At 39.5% G+C, this 24925-nt stretch overlaps 1 protein-coding gene across 1 annotated transcript in view; it reads right to left on the bottom strand.

The window, feature by feature from the left end:
* The window catches only part of LOC108712776 (tetraspanin-15), an 89439-nt gene that overhangs the window by 28275 nt on the left and 36239 nt on the right, over positions 1-24925 (bottom strand). The window contains exons 3-5 of the mRNA XM_018255193.2: positions 16744-16818; positions 5843-5938; positions 5355-5471 (exon numbers count right to left, since the gene is read on the bottom strand). Coding sequence (XP_018110682.1) covers positions 5355-5471; positions 5843-5938; positions 16744-16818 — 288 coding nt within the window. The remainder of the gene's footprint in view (positions 1-5354; positions 5472-5842; positions 5939-16743; positions 16819-24925) is intronic.

The following is a 24925-nucleotide window of genomic DNA, read 5'->3' as shown; positions in this document are numbered from 1 at the left end:
ATAAGAGGGGACACCTACGTGCCGCCTGAAAGCAGTCAGTGCTTTCTTCATGGTAGAAATGGAGTGCAAAGACATTCCGCCAGCTCAATTCGGGAGCACTAAGACCTGTGCTCAGATTGGAGTCGGTGCAAAAGTACCTTTTTTTTGCATTCTGCTATGTACTTAACAAGCCCTGAGGTATAGCATGTCATTAAATGAAAGAGGGTCAATTAAGAGAATTTTAAAAACGAATCACAATTTCTATATTTGGGTGTCAATAAAACAGGCCTGAATTGATTCTAAACCAATATGAAAGCTCTGAAAACATTGCCTAGTGTCACTGTACACATTAATGCAAATAGGTGGTTGAACTATGGTAAGTGTAAGAGAGAGAGAGACATTATTTTAAGTGTGACACATCAGTAATATATAATTAGACATTAGCAGATCGTCATTGTACATGGTAATATTCAGAAAGCGTTAATATTGTTTAAATATGAAATATAGGTTGCTTTATTGACACACTCTATGAAGATATATGCAAGGTTTTACAGCCTTGTCAAGGGGTTCTTTATTGGTCTGGTTCTTCAGTGGGTGTTTGTGGCTTAGACGTTTAGGGGAGGGGGGTTCTGTAGCCCTAAAAATAGTGTCATTCGATAAAAAAAGGGCAATACCCACATCTTGGGAATGATACAGCAACAATCTTGCAAAAATGTTATATAAGTTAACATTGTTCAGTTTATTTTAAATAGATTCCATTTTTTGGAACCCGCACCAGACACCTGCAATCCGGCAACCCGGACCCGCATTCTTACCCGCTACCCGACCTGCAAGTACCTTATCTGCAACCCGGACCCGCTGACCATCAAGAATCAGGAAGTGCTACCATTGTAAACCGGAAGTGACATCATTGGAAGTAGGCATGATCAGAAAAAAGGAGTAAAACAGGAAGTGCTATCATTGTAAACGTAAGTGACATCATCGGAAGTAGACGTGATCAGAAAAAAAGAGAGTAAAAATCGCTTTGAGAAGACCCGCATTCTTACCCGCTACCCGACCCGCAAGTACCTTATCTGCAACCCGGACCCGCTGACCATCAAGAATCAGGAAGTGCTGTCATTGTAAACCGGAATCCCACATCTTGGGAATGATACAGCAACAATCTTGCAAAAATGTTATATAAGTTAACATTGTTCAGTTTATTTTAAATAGAGTCCATTTTTTGTAACCCGTACCAGACACCTGCAATCCGCAACCTGGACCCGCATTCTTACCCGCTACCCGACCCGCAAGTACCTTATCTGCAACCCGGACCCGCTGACCATCAAGAATCAGGAAGTGCTGTCATTGTAAACCGGAAGTGACATAATCGTAAGTAGGCATGATCAGAAAAAAGGAGTAAAACAGGAAGTGCTGTCATTGTAAACCGGAAGTGACATCATCGGAAGTAGACGTGATCAGAACAAAAGAAAGTAAAAATCGCTTTTAGAAGACCTGCAGTCCATCCCGCAAACCCGCAGAACCGCGTCTATACTCGTACCCCAAACTTCTACTCGCAACCCAAAGGGTACTGCAGGTTTTTGCGGGTAACCTGAGGGTACCCGACTCTAATTTTAAACCTCTTATGATCCATCCCCTTATTCCACTGCTTATAAATAAAGGGGATAGCTACAGAGCCTGCATGTGTGTCCCTGCAATAACTGCATTTGCAACTCATTTTAGTTAGTTCCAAGTCTGCAGAGGAACTGTACAAAATGTATGCTAACTGTGTCTCCACAGACGTGTATGCTGTAAACATTGGAATTTAATAAACCAGCCTAACAAAATAAAAAAAAAAAAAGATCAAGCAGGGCTGCAAAGTCTAAAATGACTAGAATTTTCTGTTAAAAAAAGACACTGGAAAAAAGATCATGTTGAGGTGGTTACTGGGAGCACTGATAACCGAAGGCCATTGGGAGGCTTAATAGCTTTATTGCTCCAAGTCTGCCCAAGGGCTACACAGACTACTGACTGATGTGATCCAATCCGCAACCATGTATTATGTAAAGGCTCAAGATATGTAAAAAAAAATTACACGAGGCCGACTACAAGTATTGGATTTATATGATAAATAAAGGGCTGAACTTAGCACAGCATACCCGCATTAAGACTGTCCTGCTGTTAATAAAGATGAGCCATATCACTATATTGGGATAAGTAATAGAATAATAAATACTTTGTGTTGGAGCAGTTTCTCTTTTAAGCTCTCTTGCCAGACACTCTGTTATGAGACACATTTATTACATACTGGAATGTAAATGAATGCTCTTTGCTAGTTCTCAGAAGGCGAGAATTATTCTCCAGTCACACTCCAGTGCTTATTGAAATGAGATGCCATATTCTTGTTTCTGTTCCGTTTACACAAGATTCCGTAATGAATTTGTTTTGCCAAGTACTGACCATGTGTTCTCCTCACTTGGGGCATGCATCCTTTGCTGATATAGTCACTGATTATTAATACATACAAGAAATACATAAAGGATATATTTCAGTGGAACTCTCATACTGTATAACTCTGCCTAACCCTATACAAACCCCTCATTACAGGAAGAAAACATACAGGCAGGTAACCTGGCTCCTGAAGTAAGCTCAGCGAATGGTGAACATTGGTTGCCTCTACCAATTAGTGGCAGGGCCAGACTTACTTACCAGGCACCCCTAGACCCACTACCATTCGTAACCCCTGCACTGGGAATTGGCAAATGAGAAATTGAATAACTATTGTATCTCATGAACAACCCCAGAACTTCCGATCCAATGTGGATGTGGTTGGTTGGAATGCCGCCCCTAAAATCTTGCCGCCCTAGGCCTGGGCCATGGTGGCCTTTCCACAAATCTGTGCCTAATTAGTGGTGTTCAGAGCAGATCTCAGGGCCTGTGCCTATACTGGCAGCAAAGTTGTGTTAACACGCACACTTGCACCTGGAGTTGATGCATAGTCGATCCTCTTTGCCCGTTATTCTGGTTGGGCCTTTAATTGTGCAACCAATAAATAGCACAGAGTGCAACACATGAGAGCCCTGTGCATTACTGCCGTAAACAGATGTCCCGCACTCCATCTCCTGGCACTCAATAAGTGTTTGCCATGTATGTATATCCTCAACCAAAATGCTTTACTAGTGGATCCACTTCCCTGGCTCTGCATTAAACTGAGGAGCCCCAATGAGGGCAAAACTGGTCTGCATTAGGGAATCTAATCAGTATACTGCCCTGGCTGCACTTGGGTGAGGCCCAATCTCTAGGATATTCCATGGAAATTATAGGAGTGATCCTGGGCTTCCATACCAAAATACCGTCTGTTATTATTACTAAGCAACAGAGCAGAAACTGGAGTTTGAGCTGTATAGATTTTGCATTTCATTGATTGTTGAGGTTACTATAATAACACATCTTTTGGTCATTGTTCGATCATTGCAAGTGGTTTCTTATCTTTATTTATTTACTGATTTGGGTGTTTTGATAAGGTTACTGTCAGGGGGGCAGAACGGTGAGTACTTTCTGGCTGCTAACATTCCAAATACAACCAGTTGCATTTTTGCAGTGTTTGTCGTTGCATGAAATGATGTGATCAGTAGGTACACTGTAAGCTGCATATAACAACAAGTCAACAGCATACGAGGAGATAGGGAGAGGATCCTGGGGCAGCAGAAAGTGATTTGGGAGATAAGAGGTCAAAACTGTTTTAGTAATCCACTGTGTATAAAAATATCCATCCCATAAGGCCTTTTCTATAAACTATCTCCTTCCCTTTCCTGAGTAGTTCATTATAGAAAGGATTAAGTGGAGGCAAGAGAATCAGTAAATCTCCCCGTGAGGCAGAAATAATTAAAAATATAATCCTCCTATATTTGCACTCCATCTACGCTGTTCAATACAAGTTTAAATTAAAGCTATATGTTTAGATTACAACAAAATAAAGAACGTATTTTTAATACAGGCATCTTTATAGGGCTCATGTTGAGCAGTGGTTTATAATGTCTCTTCAATACTGATATGAACAAGCTTGTGTGTGTTACCTTTATAAGTCTATAAATTATAATTATGCTTTTCACAAAATTATATTTCACATATTATGAGATATTATAACTGAAAATCACACTTCAGAGAGCTGCGAAGGGGGGACAGTCATTCTTGGTAGATGAGGGTTTTATGTATGTTTAGGCCACAAGCATGCATGGCTTGAAGATAAATGCATGTGGCAGCAGCTTGCAGTGATGGTAAAGTTGTTTGGTTGGCTGCACCTCATGGTATACACTATAATAAAGGAGGCCAGGCAGGGCAGACATTAGCTGCCAACTCGGCTACTCCAGACCAAGTCATCAGAATACTGGCTTGCATGGCACCTAAGTAATGGACTGCTCAATAAAATTAGCAGCTGAATTCAGTGCTTCAGTGATTCAGACAAAAATGGGTTGATAAAAGCTGACAGTTAGGCCCCTCCAGGCCTTTCTGGCCTCCTAGCAGACAGATATCTGGCCCAGGGGTAAAATGATTGGATCAGCTCGATCTGGCTCATTGATTGGGTAGCCAAATTGGGGCAGAGATCTGCCTGTTTGGTGTAGGGATGCACCCAATCCACTATTTTGGATTAGGCCAAACCCTCGAATCCTTTCGAAAGATTCGGCTGATTACCAAACCGAATACGAATTAGTATATTCAAATTAGGGGTGGGAAGGGGGAAACATTTTTTATTTCCTCCTCGCCCCTAATATGCAAATTAGGATTCGGTTTGGCCGAGCAGAAGGATCTGAATCCAGCTGAAAAAGGCAGTATCCGAACGAATCCAGCTGAACAAGGCTGAATCCGAAACGAATGCTGGATTTGGTGCATCCCTAGTTTGGTTAATGAGTTTCATCCACAAATATGTCAACCATATTCCATGTCGGACAGGCATGTCTATTGTCTGACTCATTGTAATAAGTAGTACATAGCACTTTTAGTGGGCTGGGATTGAACATTCTGATGAGAGTTAAAGGGAATCTTTATAAGTGAATAACTAGAAAAACTTTTTGCTATTTATTACATATAGGCAAACATTTTAATTCCCTGTATCAGCTATTATATGAGCTTTGTCAGATGAGAGAAAGACATTGTAATGTTTACTGATGGAAATATAAGTATGTTAAACTCCACCCAGAGATAAATGCCCATTTTTAGATATGATAATAACACTATAATTAGTAGACAAAAGATATGGCTGATAGCTGGGACAACACCTGGTCTACTGCAAGCTTTTTCTGAGACACAATGCATGTATCACATGCCAATGGACCATGCACAATGTCCAGTTAAGATTAGTCTTCGCATTTTCCCTTTTATTTACATGAGTTAATTACCTTCCCTGTTATGCAGCATGTGTAAGGCACTCCACAGGCCAAGGGCCCGGTGCTATTGCACGAATGATACTGATTCACCTTCCAGTCTTTAAAATCATCTCCTCCACAGCACGAGAACTGTAGGATACAAGACATAATGAAAAGGATTATTTGCAATCCACATTATTTATATCTATCAATAACTAAAATCAATGGTAGATCCATATACAATACAAGCTATGGATGTTTTTAAAGAAATAATTCATATATATAGTACCAGAATGGACTCTATTGAGGCTTTTTTTCATTATTGCTGGTTCTGGAACTCTATTATTTGTGCCTTACAAGGGTAGTTGTCATTATTATACAAAAATCCACTCGGGTAAATGGATGCTTAACCACTCAGGTAAATGGATGTGTCTTTTAGTTATAGGAAAAAACAAAAATATATGGAATGGTATATGTTAGAAGCAGAAAAAACTGTTTAACAGCCCATAAACCCTGCATACCTTTTCTTGAACAAAATCCATAATATTCTTAAAATCCAAGTCATCGTAATACTGCTCCATTCCCACTAAGATGTTTGCATGTGCAAATTTTATCATCTGTAAAGAAGGAAATATAGTTATTTCAACACTAAATACAACCGGAAGCCATAATCATGTTCTTCTCCACGTTCAAAACAAAAACAATAAGATATAATCACTTTTTAACCTAAACAATAGGTAGAATGTATTCACTCCACCTGTAGCCACTTCAGATCAGACCTTAAAGATTGAGTCGCCGACACAAAAAGGTCACACTGTTTGGTTAGGTGGCAATGGGTGGATATTTGTTTGATTTGGCCAGTTAATCAGGGCCATAAATACAGAAGAGGGATGGGGGAAAGTAGTACAGCATCTATGAGGTTAATGAGCTGAATAATCACAGCACTAGAATGATTTCAATAATCTAATTGGTATTTGCCTGTACTAAGTATTTGCCTGTATTAATCCAAAAAATGTATGTAAGGTAACCATTTAGGACAAATAAATTAGGAACTTGATCCATTTGTCTGTCCTTGCCCAACTTGCACCATCTAGCACACTTACTGTGCAACTTGGGGTACTCTTGTAGGCAAGCTTAAAGAAGAAGGAAAGGTCTTTTAACTTGGCGGTGCCAAAAGGTAGGCAAGTAATCCCCAATTAATCGCTTTTACTTCCATATAATCCTGGGCCGGTGCACCTATCAGCAGAAAACTGCATTGGCCTGGGATTCTTCCAACAAGCACCATGGAGTGATTGGCTTCAGGCTTCTTCTATCTTCTAATTTCCTGGGGCAGACGCATGCGCAGTGGAACAAAATAGCTGACTTTTTCTTTAAAGTTCGGGTTTTCGCTCTACTATGCATGTGCAGCCACAAGAAAAAAAGAAGCCAGAAGATGATCGCTCCGTGGTGCTCGCTGGAAGAATCCAGGGTCTGCGCAGTTTTCTTCTGATAGGAGCTCCGGCCTGGGGTTTCAGGTAAGTACATGCGAACGCTTGGAGGTACATAACTTTTGGCATCCCCAAGTTAAAAGACCGTTCCTTCTCCTTTACAGCAAGAGCTTTTCAGCCAGAGCTCCTTTAAGGCTCTTACTGATGAGCGTTTTTACCTGCGCTCCCCTGCATTCCGTTTTTCTGCATTCAGCCGCAGGGGAGCGCAGGAATAGACGCATTACATTTTTTCCAATGGGGCTGTACTCACACAGGTGCATGTAGGTGCCGAACGCCGGTTGAGACGCAACATGCTGCATTTTTCCTGCGTTCGCGCCTGTGTGAGTACAGCCCCATTGGAAAAAATTTAATGAGTCTATTCCTGCGCTCCCCTGCGGCTGAATGCAGAAAAACGGAATGCAGGGGAGCGCAGGGAAAAACGCTCGTCTGTAAGAGCCCTAACAACAATTTTCAGACAAAAACAGATAGTTACAAAGTCAGTATATTGTTAAGGTGTATAAGGCACAGATGGCTTATGCTGCTTGCCAAGTTATTTAAACACAGCAAAAATGGTAATTGTCATGCTGCTTTGTTAATTATGCATAATGCCAATTTTGTCAGCTGTGCAGTTTACTTCTTCACTTAATTGAAGATGAACATGACAGGTAATTGAGCTAAAACGTCTGGATCTAAAGTTTCGAGCTGAACAGATTAACACAGTTTTTCTACACTTTACACAGTGGATCAGGATCAGATCCCTTCATGCCATTAATAACAGCCATCAATTACCATAAAGCCATCCTAATTATTTATTAGTGTCCAATATTTAATAGTGTCTAGTAAAACTTGATTTATCACACAATAATTGAATAATGTTATACCCCTTATCTTTTATCTACTTTATTCTTCATTCTGGACCTATCTTTTCTTTTATTCATGAGTAAAAATATTGTCCAGAATTTGGCAGATTTAAGACGGCCATATACAAAGAGTTTTTCTAGAAGTAGGTACATTTTTGGGTAAACTGTATAACGATCTGTATATGTCGCTTGACGATTGATTTGGCAATCTCTTGATCACATGAAACCTGGTTAGCTTAAACCAACACCAGGTTTAGGATATCTAAATATTAGGTTGCCCAAACTGGACTTCCCTGACAGATCCAATCTATGGGCTGATAATTAGGACCAGTGCATCAAACAATGGACCAGATCCAATTCAGTGAGAAAACGGTTTATTGCGTGAAAAGTCATGGACGAGATTCAAATTAAAGGGATACTGTCATGGGAATCAGTTAATAGTGCTGCTCCAGCAGAATTCTGCACTGAAATCCGTTGGCATGGGGCTAGACATATTGTCAGTTTCCCAGGTGCCCCCAGTCATATGACTTGTGCTCTGATAAACTTCAGTCACTCTTTACTGCTGTACTGCAAGATGGATTGATATTGCCCCCCCCAGCAGCCCATCAGCAGAACAATCGGAAGGTAACCAGATAAAAGCTCCCTGGTATATATAAGAACAACACTCAATAGTAAAAATCCAGGTCCCACTGCGACACATTCAGTTAGATTGAGTAGGAAAAACAACAGCCTGCCAGAAAGCAGTTCCATCCTAAAGTGCTGTATCTTTCTGAAAGCACATGACCAGGCAAAATGACCTGAGATGGCTGCCTACACACCAATATTACAAGTAAAAAAAAAAAAAATATTTGTTGGTTCAGGAATTAAATTTGACATGGTAGAGTGCATTGTTTGCTGTATAAACAGTGTAATTTAGAAATAAAAACTACATCATAAAAATCATGACAGAATTCAATGAAGAAAAACATGTCACAGTTTATTAGCTGAGAACTTTATTGAAGTCTATGGGGAAAAAAACTGGAACTGAATTTGGAGAAAGCTTTTTTCTCCTTGAATTGAATTATGTCCATGAGTTTTCACATGATAAACCATGAGATAACTTCTTCGCACTGAATTGAATCTGGCGCAATATAGCTAAATTATGCTTTGTGTATTAGGTTTGATAAATAGCTAAGGGAGGCTTAAAGGAACTGTTCAGTGTTATAATAAAAACTGGGTAAATAGATAGGCTGTGCAAAATAAAAAAAATTGTACTATAGTTAGTTAGCTGAAAATGTAATGTATAAAGGCTGGAGTGAGCGGATGTCTAACATAATAGCCAGAACACTACTTCCTGCTTTTTAGCTCTCTAACTCCGAGTTAGTCTGCGACTTTAAGGGGGGCCACATGGGACATAACTGTTCAGTGACTTTGCAATTGATCCTCAGCATTCAGTTCAAAAGCAGTTGGCCTCCCCTCATGTCACTGATTGGTTATTGGTTATGTTACACATCCAGTCACTCCAGACTTTATAGATTACATTTTTGGCTAACTAACAATATTAGATTTTTTTTATTTTGCACAGCCTATTTACACAGTTTTTATTTTTACACTGAATAATTCCTTTAAAATATTGCAGCACGGTTCCTATGATTCAATGAGAGCTTTTTATTTTACAGTGAGGTAGGTGCCCAGAATTTTCACATTATATTTTTTCAGCAAAAAAGTCATTACTCGGGGAAGTAAGTTCAAAAATACATGCCAGACAGGTGCTTGGCATAATCCACTGGGCAATCCATCAGATATGCGAGATATTAGGCAATATTAACCTGATGTATATTTTACCTTAGGCATCAAATCCTGTTGTTTGGGGTTTTTCTTTTTTATGATCACAGAAACTAAATAAAAAAAAAGATTATTCTACAGAAATATGAATCACCCAAAGTAAGTGAAGCTTATTTATGAATGGGGCACAAGAACTGTAAATTTCACCTTTAATGGGTGTCTGTTTTTCTCATCATTTATGGGTCTTGCAGTCTTCTGTGTTACTTGTATATTCTGCCATATTTGTTAATAGGATGCTGGTAGGGAACCTTGAGTGGGAAACCTACAACTCAGATTTTGTACCTTCTAGATTTGGGGCAAGACCACCACATTACCAATAGGTAGAAATAGCAGCCCTGAAATGACTGCCTGTAGAAGTTCATGTTGTGCCCTGCCAATAATACCTTGCATGATATTCCCCTTAATAAGATAGAGGGAATCTTCCTGAATTACATAACAGAAGACTCATAACTATATGAAGTAACCTAATGAGGTTAGCAAGCCTAGAGACTATTATCATATAATGGGACCAAAACCTCAAAATTTGTTTAATATGCAGGCAAGCTTCACTTTAAATTGCCTGTAATGGAAGTTAAATTTGAACTTGTCTAGAGACAGCTATTGCCACCTACCATACGTCACTGCTCTTCGTTTACTACACTGAGGAACCTTGATCCATTGTAGTCATTGTTATATCATAACTCCATACTGTAGCTTTATGTCAGATATATATATATATATATATATATATATATATATATATATATATATATATATATATATATATATATATATATATATATATAATATGGAAAAGGAAGACATTCTTAAGAGGATCTCATGTGGATTAATTGCCAACTATTTCCATCTGAAATGATAGTTAAATGTTAATTAACAGGTTGGACCTGATAATAAGCAGATCTGCTCCAATGAACAATAGTGATATCATTTTTTTTTTTGCCTGTGCGTAAAAAGGACACGTGTGGGGAAAGTCATTTGCTCTGAGAGCCCAAAATCACAGACTGGGCCCCTGGCCAGAAAAACAGTGATAAAGTTACAAGTGATCATTATTACACAGTTAATTGCTCTTTAAATTAGCATCCAACCACTGTCCCTCCACTCTGCTGTTAAATGCTAGCTGTAGCTATAACTATACTGACACAGGATAGCCATCATAGACAACAGTCATTTAAGTGATGTGTTCAGGTTAGGGGCCAAACCCTTCTGCATTTCTTGGGCCCCCCTTTTATTCTGTACTGACTCCATGTAAGGATTTAAAATAATGGATGATGATACCATCTAGTGTGGAGCACTCAACGTTGCAACCTTTCAAACTAGATTGGTGTCTAGAGATTCCATTGTATGCGCTTACTGCAACTAGTTAACAGTAATGAGTATTGATTCTCTTTTTCTCTTTCTGGCATGTGTTATCCTCAGCATGTTCAGTAAATGCCAGTACAGCTACTTCTATCAACCAGCGTCCCCCCAGATAGGGAAGTTACAGATAGCGAATTTTTGTGCTCTGTGACTTCTGAATAATGAATGTGGGTGTAGTAGTGGCTGAAGAATGTAATCTCAGCCTCGGGGTGAGTGACATCTGTCTCACACACAAGGCTTCAATGTAACCATTGCTGATGTTTTCCCAGATCCAGTAAATAATATTTAATGATATTGCATCTCCAGTGCTCCTATGTTGAAAGATGCCAGGGACTGGGAATAATAGGGTCATGGCAAGGTTAGAAATAGGGAACTGGATAGGCTAAGGGCTGAACTCCATGGACAATTCTCGTTGGATCCATCACATGCGAAAAGTAGCAGGCGCCAAATATTATGGGTGTGATAGAAAAATTGCAGGTACAAACTACATGTATTAGACACGATACGACTGTCGGATATGAACAACGAACGCTGCATCTTCATACGACAGTCGTGTTGTGTGTAGTTTGCACCTGAGATTTTTCTATCTCTCCCATAATATTTGGCACGGATCCGACGAGAATCGTCCGTGGAGTTCAGCCCTATGGGTTAGGGAGTGTGGGGTCTGTAGTTGTCATGGGCTGGGATGAGAAGCCACAATGGGTTAAAAGAGAAGTAAAGCTTAACCAAAGAAGTACCGTATATACTCGAGTATAAGCCGTCCCAAATATAAGCCGAGGTACCTAATTTTACCTCCAAAAACTGGGAAAGCTTATTGACTCGAGTATAAGCCTAGGGTGAGAAATGCAGCAGCTTCTGGTAAGTTTTAATCAAAAAATTGAGGGTTTCTGCTCCCATTGGAGGTGCCGGCGTCTCATTTTTTGGATGCCGGCGACCATTCTTGGACGCCGGCGAATATTCTTGGAGACTATTCTTGGACCCTGGGGACTATTCTTAGAAGCCTGCGACTATTCTTGGAAGCCTGCGACTATTCTTAGGCGCCGGCAACTATTCTTAGACGCCGGCGACCGTTTTTGCGCTTGACCCGAGTATAAGCCGAGTGTGAGTTTTTCAGCATATTTTGGGGGCTGAAAAACTCGGCTTATACTCGAGTATATACGGTAGCTAGAAATGTTGTACATTATGTTTTGTGTTTCTGTACCAGCCAATGCAACCACAGCCCTTTAGCAGTAAAGATGTGACAAGTCTGAAGTCCTGGATCATTGCTGCTATTGAAAAGCTGAAACTTTAGGCTTGTACAATTGTGGAGGACAGGTAACAATGTTACTTTATCATCTCTCAGGTAAAAAGTCTATTTTACTGTTAAACTGTGCATTTTCATTTATTTCCTTGCTCAGCTATTTGCAATACATATATCATATATCACTAAAAGCTAGGATGCAACCAAGAGGAACCTCTTCACAGATACAGACTCGTGCTAAGAGGGCGTCACAACAGTTTGTGGTCATGCTACTCTGCCCCTGTTTCCTGAAGACGACTGCAGGACATATTATGATTTCTATCATGATTATTGGCTATGCTGCTAAAACTCATATATCCGGAGCTGACACCCCACTTAGCCTATATAATACTTTGTGCCTTGCAATAAAGCAGAAGAAGCATTTGTATACTGAACAATCTGTGTCAGTGTGATTCTTCCGGTCTAGACCATTGTACAAACTAATTAGGACGGGAATAGATACTCTCAGGACGGAATTCTGTCCTTATAACAATAAGTTAAGTATATAAAATATGGCTTTTCTAGACACATTAGCTTTTAGTTCTCCTTTAAAAAGGAAGTGGATTTGGAGGCTCTTTTTCTCTTTGGGTGGTCAGCTCTCACCTCCCCGTCCAAAAAAATGGAGGGAAGTGGGGGTCAGGGAACAGCTATGGGTTTACTAATGGTAATGGGCTACACTAGGGTGAAAAGCCATTGATAGGGGTACAAAGTTTGTGGTGGACCTAGGAGAAACCACACAAAAATGGAAGAGAAACTGTATAAAGCGGTTTTAACCATACATTGTACTTCATAAACTCTACCCTCAAACAAAACCTTCCCTCTTCCCTGCTTTTCCGTAACCCTCCCATCGCCTGCTGTAATATATATTATTACTGCTTATGATCAAGGCCCATCATGGATCCATTATCTACTTGGACAGGCACTACTGATAAATCCCACATTACTGTTGCCTTTAATCTGATGCTGTAATCACAGAGCATAACCATACTATTACCTGCTCCACTGCCGCTGCATATAAACAGCTCCCTTTAATCTTAATGCATCCTAATACTATGAAATCTCAACATGGGCAATTTGCTACAGCTGTTGCTGAAGTTCCCCATATTTACCAACACCAACACTGAATGTTTTTATTAAATGGATGCAACGGTGGTCAATGATCACCAGGGGGAAATTGCAGGACTTCCATGGAATCCAAGATCACAAAAACCTTTATTTTCAAGGTGTAGTATGCCCCCCTCCTCTGTTCAATATGAGTTGTGTGAAGAAGGCTTGTGCTGAACATTCTTTTGCCTTTTGGTTTAAACACAAAAAAAAATCTACAGTTTTTGTTATTTCTTATGTCAAACATGAAACCCATACCTGTACTTTAATTGGCTCAAAGTTCAAATACAAATATATAGAATATGCACTCTCAGATCTTATATAGATGTAAAGATGAAAAGTTTTTATTTGAGACTAATCATCTAGAGTCCTGTGTGGAACCAATTTTTGAGACCTGGACCCAGCAACCTGTGACCCGAACTGCAACCGACATAATTATTTGGCTTGGATCCACTACCTGACCCGGCCTGCAACGGCCTTATCCGCAACCCGCTGACCACCATTAAATCGGAAGTGACATCATGTAATCACAACAAATATTGTGATTACATGGATGATAATATTTTTTTATATTGATACAATAACATTAGTTATGCCTCTTTATAGGTCCCTGGTGAGGCCTCATCTGGAGTATGCAGTGCAGTTTTGGACTCCAGTCCTTAAGAGGGATATAAATGAGCTGGAGAGAGTGCAGAGACTAAGTGCAACTAAATTGGTTAGAGGGATGGAAGACTTAAATTATGAGGGTAGACTGTCAAGGTTGGGGTTGTTTTCTCTGGAAAAAAGGCGCTTGTGAGGGGACATGATTACACTTTACAAGTACATTAGAGGACATTATAGACAAATAGCAGGGGACCTTTTTACCCATAAAGAGGATCACCGTACCAGAGGCCACCCCTTTAGACTAGAAGAAAAGAACTTTCATTAGAAGCAACGTAGGGGGTTCTTCACAGTCAGGACAGTGAGGTTGTGGAATGCACTGCCGGGTGATGTTGTGATGGCTGATTCAGTTAATGCCTTTAAGAATGGCTTGGATGATTTCTTGGACAGACATAATATCAAAGGCTATTGTGATACTAAGCTCTATAGTTAGTATAGATATGGGTATATATAATTTATGTGAAAGTAGTGAGGGGTGTGTGTATGGATGCTGGGTTTTCATTTGGAGGGGTTGAACTTGATGGACTTTGTATTTTTTCAACCTGAGTTTAACTATGTAACTATGTATGTTCTTATGATTTATGTTTTTTGCTGTTTTTAATTTGAACTTTTATGTTTTGCTCACATGGTTTCTAAAGATTAAAATGAAACTGTAGATAGCTCTGCTGTCAACCTTTTGTTCTGGGTCCCTTTTTATTGCATATTAAGAAGTCACTCCTTGCACTTTCCTGCTATTTTGTGTTTATTAGGCACCGTCTTAATATAGTTATTCACTTTGACAAAGGCTAGATTGCTAGCCGAAATGTCAGTCTCCTACAAATAATAAACATTTTTAATCTGAGCGTGCGATATTCCTTCTATATATCTTCCTCTATTGCCGTATCTGTATTCTGTACTGGTCTCTTTTACACGAGTGCCCGCTATATTTTTTGCTTATACATATACTTTTGCAGTCCTACACAGTAGTACGTGTCAGCAGCGATTGTTACTGTCCATGAGCACATATGCCTCTGGGCTATTGATACAGATGAGTAGTAAAGAACATGCATTCCAGCAAGGAACATTATTACAAACAAATGAATGTATTTGGTAGAAGCAGCTTGCAGGAAATAAATGTGCAACAGAATAAAAAAAACCTGAAAGAATCCACATAGTCAGATGTCAACCTTCTTTAAAAGTTATATCCAATATAATATATATAAAAATATTTTTTAAGCATATTCCCAAATGTAATGCACACTAAGGGGCAAATTTACTTATGGTCGAATATCGAGGGTTAATTAACCCTCGATATTTGACTGTCGAAGTTAAATCCTTCGACTTCGAATATCGAAGTCAAAGGATTTAGCGCTATTCGTTCCTTAATACTTAAATCGTTCGATTCGAAGGATTTTGTTCGACCACAAAAATATAGTTAAGCCTATGGGGACCTTCCCCATAGGCTAACATTGACTTCGGTAGCTTTTAGGTGGCGAACTAGGGGGTTGAAGTTTTTTTTCAAAGAGACAGTTCGTTCGATTCAAAGTCGTAGTCGAAGGTCGAAGAAGCCCATTCTATGGACGAAGTAGGCAAAAAAAACATTCGAAATTCGAAGGTTTTTTTCCTCTTTTCCTTCACTCGAGCTAAGTAAATGGGCCCCCAAGTCCCTCTTAAAGAGAAAATATACATGCAGAAGTACTTTCCTGGGTATAGCACCTGTGCGTGAACAATAATTAATTATTAATATACCAGCATCTCAGAGTTGCTGAACAACAGATTCCGCTGAACCTTTCTCTATCAGGACTGACACATGGGAGCAAACTGAAAAGCTGAATGTGGTTGAACATACACATGGGAATTCAACTAAAAACACGAGTAAAATCCTTTATTGAAAGCTGTACAGCCAGGCCCAGGGTTCAGCATCATCACAACACAAAGGAAAAGACACTGATACTACAAGAAATAAAATACATCCATGGCCCTTTACTGTGCTAGTGTCTGGGTGCAGTTAGACATAGACCAGGGATACTTGTATTAAGGTGAAATATTAAATGCAAATCTGAATCATGCACACAGGGACAGGGATATATTCTAAAATACTTAGAAGATTTGGAAGCACTTCATCTAGAAATAGTGTACTGGCTTGAATAGGTATGTACAGTAGGCTGACTGCATCTGTAATGTCTGTGAGAAATGTGATTTTGCTACAACTGTCTTACAATATTTACATGGATGTCGGTGTAACTCAAGGTCACACTGTCTCTCTCTAGGCTGTCTCTACAATCAAATTGAGCTCTAAGGCAAAGCTGCACTCTCCAACATGTTTCATGCTTCACATTCAGGGCCGGGCCAAGCCAGACGGGTTCCCAAGAGCGTGTGCATGCTCACTTGTTGACAATGAGAGTGGGGGGAGTTTACAAGATATGCAGGCACTGGGATGACAAGGGTCTAGACTAGGTGTAGGCAACAGAAGAGGTATGTGCCTAGTGCCCCCCCACCACTCTAGACACATGCCTCTTCTGCCAATCCATACTTATGGCCCTATTCACATTTAAGTTCCATTTATTTTCCTTTAATATGACATGAAATGAAAGGGAACATCAGATATTATAAATCACAGAGGCGTTCTATAATCAGCTAAAGGCAAAAGGCCAAAGGACGAGTGCTTCTATACAGGTCATGGAACTCCAACGTGATATGTGACAAAATGATATCACTGAGCACCATTTATAAGGATGTAATTTACATGATATTAATGGCTCTCGTATTTATATATATATATATGTGCAATTGTTCTTATCCTTCTTCTGTTTGATTCATGGCTCCCAATGCAAAGCCTGTGCCCTACTTTGATAATTTCCCACCCCAAAAGCAAGCATGGTGCAAGTACATACCTGATTTTCAAACACCACTTCAATGATTATTAGCAGGACCTCAATAAGGAAGATGGCCACAAGCAACCAGAAAAACTGTTTGTAAAAGAAAGGATAAGATGTGTTAGAATAGAGACTTATACACACAAAGCACATTGATAAGCATCAAACCTGATTTTGATTAACATGTACCAAATATCAATATAAATATGTGTGATTACTGAATTTAATCTACAGACCACTCCTTTGCTTTATTGTTGATGACACTGGGGGATAATATGAGAAAAAAGTCAAGCTCTTTATCTGTAATTTGATCATTCTCCGCTCAGTAAAAAGAGCTAAACTACTCCCGAGGCCGTTGGAATCCCTGCTTTGTGATGGGATTCCTGAGGATAACAGGAGGCATTCAGTTGGTATAAAATCAGTAGGAAAGTCTGAAAGCTCACCAGGGACACAGCTCTCTGTCGGTAACACTGTAGGGCAGTAGGTTTGTGTAGCCAGCATAATAGGAAGACATTTGTTGTATTATGTGTGAACAGTCAGAGATTTATTTAGCCATAAAAGGCCATTGGTTTATTCCACTAGGTGACTTTTTGCAACTTTTGCAACTAATTCACATGGCTTATAAAAACATATTATAAATTATAGTTTCATTTGGACTTTTTAAACCATTAAATTTGCGCTAAATCTTGGAAGTGTACTTAATCAATATGGACTAATTATAAGGACTGTCAAGAACCTTGTCCAAATATGATATGTTGTATTATTAATGCTGGTTTTCACTAGAGAGTGGATCTACTTTATTATGGTAATTAATGAGGGTATAAAGCACTTCTCTGTATGCAGATCCGTATGTCTGACGAAGGGGTCCACCCCAGAAATGTTACACAAAGTGACGCAATAAAAATGCAGGGTTTTTTCCCCGATTCCCTTGCATTTGTGTGCATGGTATTTATTGGTACAGAGATTTATTTAGCCATAAAAAGCCCATTGGTCTATTCCACAGGGTGAATTTTTTCTTTATGCCAACCGAGTTCAACTAATGCACATGGCTCATAAAAACATGGAATTATTATTAAATTCTGTATAACACTTTGCCAGCAATGAAGTCACTGCCAATTTATTTAAAAGTGAGGTTAATAGAAGACGCAAGATTGCATCTATATTACTTAAAAAATATTCTCTGTTTAACTGCAGTGTTTCTACAGTAATTAATCAGAGTCACATTTGCTCAGTGTTCCAAACAGCCCCCTACTGGGGAAGGCAACAAGTATGACAGTGATGAAGAGGTGCAACTGCAAGGGCATCAGTGCTAGAAGGTTCACAGGATCAAACCATCTAGTAACTGGAAAGTCAATGAGTAGAGTTGGCGCTATTTTAAATGCAGTTAAAACAGTATTATATGATCAGGTCCACAAGACACTAAGATACTATATACTGTACAAGTAGAGACGTCAACCACCCCATATACGAAGCCAGGTGATTATTGGTCATTCCTCGTGCCACCCAGACTCCACCATGCCCTGTTGTCCCACCCAAACAAAAGTATAAATACTGGTAACTCCTGAAATGAGAATCTGAGAATGCTGTACTGAACCTGACAGCAAGTGAACCAATGGAAGCACAGCCAGCCCATAGTGTTTTATTTTCCTTCCCTATTGGTTGGCATAGATTGGGGTTTTTTTTACTATAAAATCTGAATTTTTAGTGGAAAAAGACCTCTTATTTTTAGAGATGTATTATACCCCAAGGATGGAAAAAGTTAGAATCCGAAATCCAGCCTCTCAGACCTGCTGAGGTTGTATATAAGTCAATGGGAGAGGTCCCTATCCTATTTGGAAGTTGAAATGAGCCCAAAAATCCAAAACATGTGTTTTTGGGGAAAAAACTCAATATAAAAACCGTAAGATTTTCGATTTGTCCCCAATCCAATTAAATTGTGTTTTTTTTAATATATAAGGTCCTATCGTGGATTCTAGTTTGGTCTGACTTTTTTATTCAAATACTCAGAAAATTTTTGATAAATAAGGACCTCCATGTCTCCCTGGGCTTGTATAGCTTTCCTTCAGTTTCCTCCCACACTCCAAAATCAGTCAGGCAAGTTTATTTGATAGTGTGTGTGTTATTGAGACCAAGATTGTAAACTCCACTGGGGCAAGGACTGATATATATATATATATATAACAAACAAGGGAAAGTTGTGCTCACCACTATTTTTTAAAACCATTAGGCGGGGGTGCAATGAGGCTGTGACCACAAAATACATATAGTCAACTACAAGAGTCCTCTGCACTCAACCCATTATCAATATATTTAAGACAGAGACATTTTGTGCATACTGCTACTAAAAAATGCCTTACCCTTTAAACAACACAGGGATTGTTTGTCCATATATTGCAATATATTTAAGCTGGCCAACTACGTCAAAGTCATCCCATATCTGGCCAGTCCTACGCTTAATTTTCATCTGATTCATTAAGAATTCAATTGCTTATACATTTTACAAAGGGACTAAGTTTTACCTCTTGTAGTTGACTATATGTATTTTGTGGTCACACCCTCATTGCACCCCCGCCTAATGGTTTTAAAAACTAGTGGTGAGCACAACTTTCCCTTGTTTGTTATAGTTATACAGGAGCAGTGACCAGCTCCATGTTGTAGCTCCCACCCCTCCCAGCTATAGTCAGGTGATCCCACTGGTGTCTAATAAAAGGGCAGCCAAGTTTGGGAGTTTTACTTTGAAAGCAGCTAGTAAGTTGCAGGTAAAACTTAGTCCCTTTGTAAAATGTATAAGCAATTGAATTCTTAATGAATCAGATGAAAATTAAGCGTAGGACTGGCCAGATATGGGATGACTTTGACGTAGTTGGCCAGCTTAAATATATTGCAATATATGGACAAACAATCCCTGTGTTGTTTAAAGGGTAAGGCATTTTTTAGTAGCAGTATGCACAAAATGTCTCTGTCTTAAATATATTGATAATGGGTTGAGTGCAGAGGACCTCTTGTAGTTGACTATATATATATATATATATATATATATATATATATATATATATATATATATATATATATATATATATATATATATATATATGATAATCTCTGTAAAGAGCTGCAGCACCGTATAAAGTATAATAAATAATAAATAGACTAAAGTCAAAACAAATGCATCTTAATTTCTGCAAGTGTATACATATTAGATGAGCATGCATACATTTAAAAAACACTTACAAATCATCCATTTTTGGAGGCACAAAGATGCAATATTTCTGTATGGATTTTCCCATGAGCTATAGGCCTAGTGCCATTTACATGTTTATGCATTCATGCATCGTAATGTATTTATTTCCTATCCTGATTTTGTTCATCTCCTATGCCCCTCTTGTATCAGTTGCATTGAGTATGGCAGCACAAAGGGGAATATAATACTGTTAAAATGCAATCAGTCGGCTATCACAGCGGTAAAACAATACCGGTGAAAACTTCTCATCTTGTCACACTGGGACATTAAGGATCACGTAAAAAGGCAACCTTTTTTGCGTGCTAATCCTTGCTGGCTCTCAGCACTGTGTTACATTATTGGTATTAACCTCTGTACTTTAACGAAATGAGCAGGTAAGCAAAACCCGCGTTTCTCTTCCCAATACTGCAGATGATAAATTAGATCATTAGATTGGGATGAAAGAACAATATTTTGTTACTGAGAATGGTAATCATTTATGAATTGAACACTATTCTGAGCAAGGTCTAGACATCCAAGATATTAGCTTCACTCTTTAGCTGCCAATCTGTAGGCCACATGCAAGGTGCACAGGGGAATATAGAAGGTGTGTGACATGTGTTTGTTGCACCATGCCTTGCAGGTTGCACCCTGAGGTGCTACTATCAGGGCTCTTTGAATGGAGCAAGAAGAGTTGTACCTAATTCTAAGAGCTTCTGGTGGTGTTTTATAACTGCATCTGTAAATACAGTTACCCAAAAAGTCTGAAAATCAATTAATATAAAGGGTAATATAATAAAAGGCTCATGCACACCACATCTCAGGTCCTTATCAGCTAAAAAGTCTAGGCTGATATGTAAGCCCTTTAACAATGTAAATACTCGGGTATCTGGTTTAATTTCTCCCACCAAAACAACCAGTCAAAAAGATACGTAGCAGATACCAAAAAAGGCACAAGTAAACTACTGCAAAAAAAACAAAAAAACACAATAAGCTGTTTGCTTTCAATCAGAAGGCCAGCAAATACTTTTTGGTTGCTATGAGTTTCTAGAACTACTTAAAGGGGCATTATAACGGTCCTTTATGGCTGCAAGTGCAGAGTACAAATTGCAATTTTGGATTCGAGTAGCCATGTTTTTTTACCCATAATCCAGATTTTCCCATAATTCTAGAATACTTGCAATCATGACCAGGAGAAGAGGATGCAGGCGTTCAAATATGTGCAATTGCGCTTTGACACAATTGTGCTGAATTTTCAGAGTTGGGATTACATAATATTCGCTTCTCTTTGTCCAAATGATGTCTGCATGTGATTCTGAAGAAACACTTTTGATGCTGGCTGATGCATTCAAGATGGTAGCTCCACGGTAGCTCAAATTCACTACAGGAGGCCAGTTAATGAATGCTGTCAAGTTGGCCAATGACTGCATCCAATTTCGTGTGACTGCAGCTGCAGTTTCAGATGTAAATGAGTTCTTATATCAATTTTTCTTTCCCTATGTATTCTTACAGATAATATAATAAGCTGAATATGTAATTCTTTTACTTTTGCTTCCCCATTAACGTTAAGTATTGTAGGGATGTGAAAATCTTAGACACCCTTACACTTTACAGACAGGCACATCCCTAGTAATATGGACACCTTAGTGCAGGGGTCCCCAACCTTTTTTTACTCATGAGCCACATTTAAATGTAAAAAGAGTTGGAGAGCAACACAAGCATGAGAAAGTCCATGGGGATGTCAAATAAGGGCTGTGATTGGCTGTTTGGTAGCCCCTATGTGAACTGGTAGCCTACAGGAGGCTCTGTTTGGTACACCTGGTTTTTATACAACCAAAACTTGCCTTATTCAAAAATAAGCTCCTGCTTTGAGGCCACTGGGAGCAACATCCAAGGGGTTGGAGAGCAACATGTTGCTCACGAGCTACTGGTTGGGGACCACTGCCTTAGTGGGTCCTTATGGGGACCTTGTGCTTATGTAACCCCTGCAGTTCACACAGTTTGCACCAGATGGCACTGTGCCAGAGTATAAAAGGTGTAGGAACCATGTGCTCTGGGTCCATTGCTTTAGTCCAACCAAGCAGGCTGGAAGGGAATGAGTAGTGCTGACCCTAGGCGCCTTGGCCCTAGTAATTAGACAGCTATACTCGTTTTATAGATCACTCTAGGAGTGATAGAGAGGTTAATTAGTTGAGCAGCTCAAGGCTCCACCGAGGAGATTAGAGGGATTAAGATCCCAGGGTATTACTGACCCAGAGTAAGGAACCAAGTGTTGAGATAGGGATGTCAGGAGTTCCCCTAGTCTGCCACTGGAAGATATCCTGAAAACTGGGCAATACCCATCACATGCTGTCAACTTACTCTCTGCTGTATATTAGCCTATACGTGCTGTGAGTATATGCTTCCTTTATGCTGCTGTGTATGTTCTATACTCCATTGTGGATCAATGTGCTAAATGATCTCTGTACTATTGTTCAATAAATACTGTTCATGGTTCAACTGTTAAAGAACTACTGGCGCCCATCATTGTGCTATCGCATCAGGTTACAGTTACACTACACCCTTGCCTCCACACCGCTGCGAGGGCTTACCCCTGAGAAAGAGAGCTCATTGGTGGTCTTAGCCCACCAAGGAAAGTAGCTTAAACTGCCCTATCACAAGTCAGTTTACTATAGCGCTACATATGTTATAGAATGGCCAGTTCCAAGCAACTTTTCAATTAGCCTTAATTTTTTCTTTTTTTATAGTTTTTCTATTATTTGCCTTCTTCTGACTCTTTACAGCTTTCAAATGGGGGTCACTGACCCCATCTAAAAAATGCTCTGTAAGGCTACACATTGTTATTATTTTTGTTGTTGTTAATTTTTATTACTCATCTTTTTGTTCAGGCCCTCTCCTATTCATAGTCCAGACTGCTAAAAAATGCAAACTGGGGAGCTGCTGAATAAAAAGCTAAATAACTTAAAAATTACAAATTATAAAACATGCAGTTGTCTCAAAATATTACTCTCTACATCAGGGGTCCCCAAACTTTTCTACTTGTGAGCCACATTTAAATGTAAAAAAGAGTTGGTGAGCAACAGAAGCATGAAAATGTCCATGGGATGTCAAATAAGGGCTGTGATTGGTTGTTTGGTAGCCCCTATATGGACTGGTAGCCTACAGGAGGCTCTGTTTGGCAGTACATCTGGTTTTTATACAACCAAAACTTGCCTCTAAGCCAGCAATTCAAAAATAAGCATCTGCTTTGAGGCCACTGGGAGCAACATCCAAGGGGTTGGAGAGCAACATGTTGCTTGTGAGCTACTGGTTGGGGATCACTGCTCTACATTATACTAAAAGTTAGTTTAAAGGTGAAGAGCCCCTTTAAAAGAAGGCAGGAAGGGGAGTGGCATGTTAGTCAAGGGATGTGAAATTACATCACTGAAGAGATGGTTATTCAAATGGAATCATAATTGGCACTCACCATAGGTTTCTCATGGCCTGTAGAGACATGGCATATACTCTATCAGGATTCTTCAGGAAAATTTAAGTTTATATTAATCCTTTAAGGCAATGCACTATGATGCATAATAATTGTAGGGCTGTCAACGTGGGGACTGGGAAACAGAGCGGAATTATGTCGGGAGGGAAATCGTGTGACTTTTCGTCACAAAACAAGGAAGTAAAAATGTATTCCCCTTCCCACCCCTAATTTGCATATGTAAATTAGGGTTCGGATTCGGTTCGGTATTCGGCCGAATCTTTCACAAAGGATTCGGGGGTTCGGCCGAATCCAAAATAGTGGATTCGTGCATCCCTAGAATCCAGTACTACCATATTTGGTAGGATGGAGCATTCGGACACTGAAGCATCAAACAAAATAAAAACAAGTCAATTAAAGCTCCATAAGCTCCACCTTCTGTTTCATTACAGATACAAGATGCTTATAGTACTTTATTTAACTATGATTTTTTAATACCATTATGTTTTACCCAACTGCAAATTACTATTTTTGCTCAAAACATTTATTTACAATTTTATGCGAAAGAGCTACTCAAACTCAGTCACTTAATACATGAACTGCGTCTAATGGACATTAACAGAACAAGGAAAGCTGGAAAGAGATGATTTATTTCAAGGCTGTGGAAATGTCACACAGTCTGGAGCACAGTTGGAGACTTGCATCTTAACAAAGCTTTTGCTCCAGGAGAGAGAAAAAAATCCATTGTAACTGTCAGCAAATGGAAAGGCCAAACCTTTATCTACATATTATGGTCTTTCACGAGCCTCCAATTTTATGCTTGAAGGTCGCTGATCCTTCTAATAGGTCAATGTATGGGTCTGAGGTAGAATGATTCCCTCTGGGATAGTGTTTCTCATGAAAAAATGTTCCTATGGCCACTAAAACTGCAGGCCTATATGTTGTGGGTCATTCATGGCATTGAATGAATGACCCATAGGTGCTATAAAAAGTAAAAAGATTAGTACAGAGTTGCCCCCATCTGGTTTTGACATGGACAGCCCAGTTTTCAGAAGGGCTGCCGGGGTCAAGGAAAACCAGGCAGGATCCCCTCCATTGACCAAGCAATCAGCAATTGGCTGTTAGCCCTGACCCATAATGACAATTGCCCACCCAAGACATCACCAGCCTGTCCCATTGCATCACTGACCCGCAAAGTCACCAGCCTGCCCCCTGCCCAGATCAGATACCAGTAAAATATGGCAACCCTAGTTTAGTACCAGGTTTATTTTATCCCCATCATCTTCCTTCAGATCAGCATTGTGCCTTTTGCTATCATGATATACCTTGTCCAGTTCTGGTTTCAGTAGGAGAGAGTTGTACTGTATTGTATAAACATCTGAATAGATTCCATGGCTAGAAAAGACTCCAGGACTTTAGATATTTGATTTACTATTACCGGTACATCATAGGGGTCATTTACTTATGACAAGGAAGGGCGCAAAGTGCATCTTGCACCCTAACCCACCAAAAGTGTC

Source organism: Xenopus laevis, chromosome 3S (assembly GCF_017654675.1).
Source record: "Xenopus laevis strain J_2021 chromosome 3S, Xenopus_laevis_v10.1, whole genome shotgun sequence".
NCBI classification, from domain to species: domain Eukaryota; kingdom Metazoa; phylum Chordata; class Amphibia; order Anura; family Pipidae; genus Xenopus; species Xenopus laevis.
Note: the sequence above shows the minus strand (reverse complement) of the source record. Positions and strands in the feature narration are given on the sequence as shown.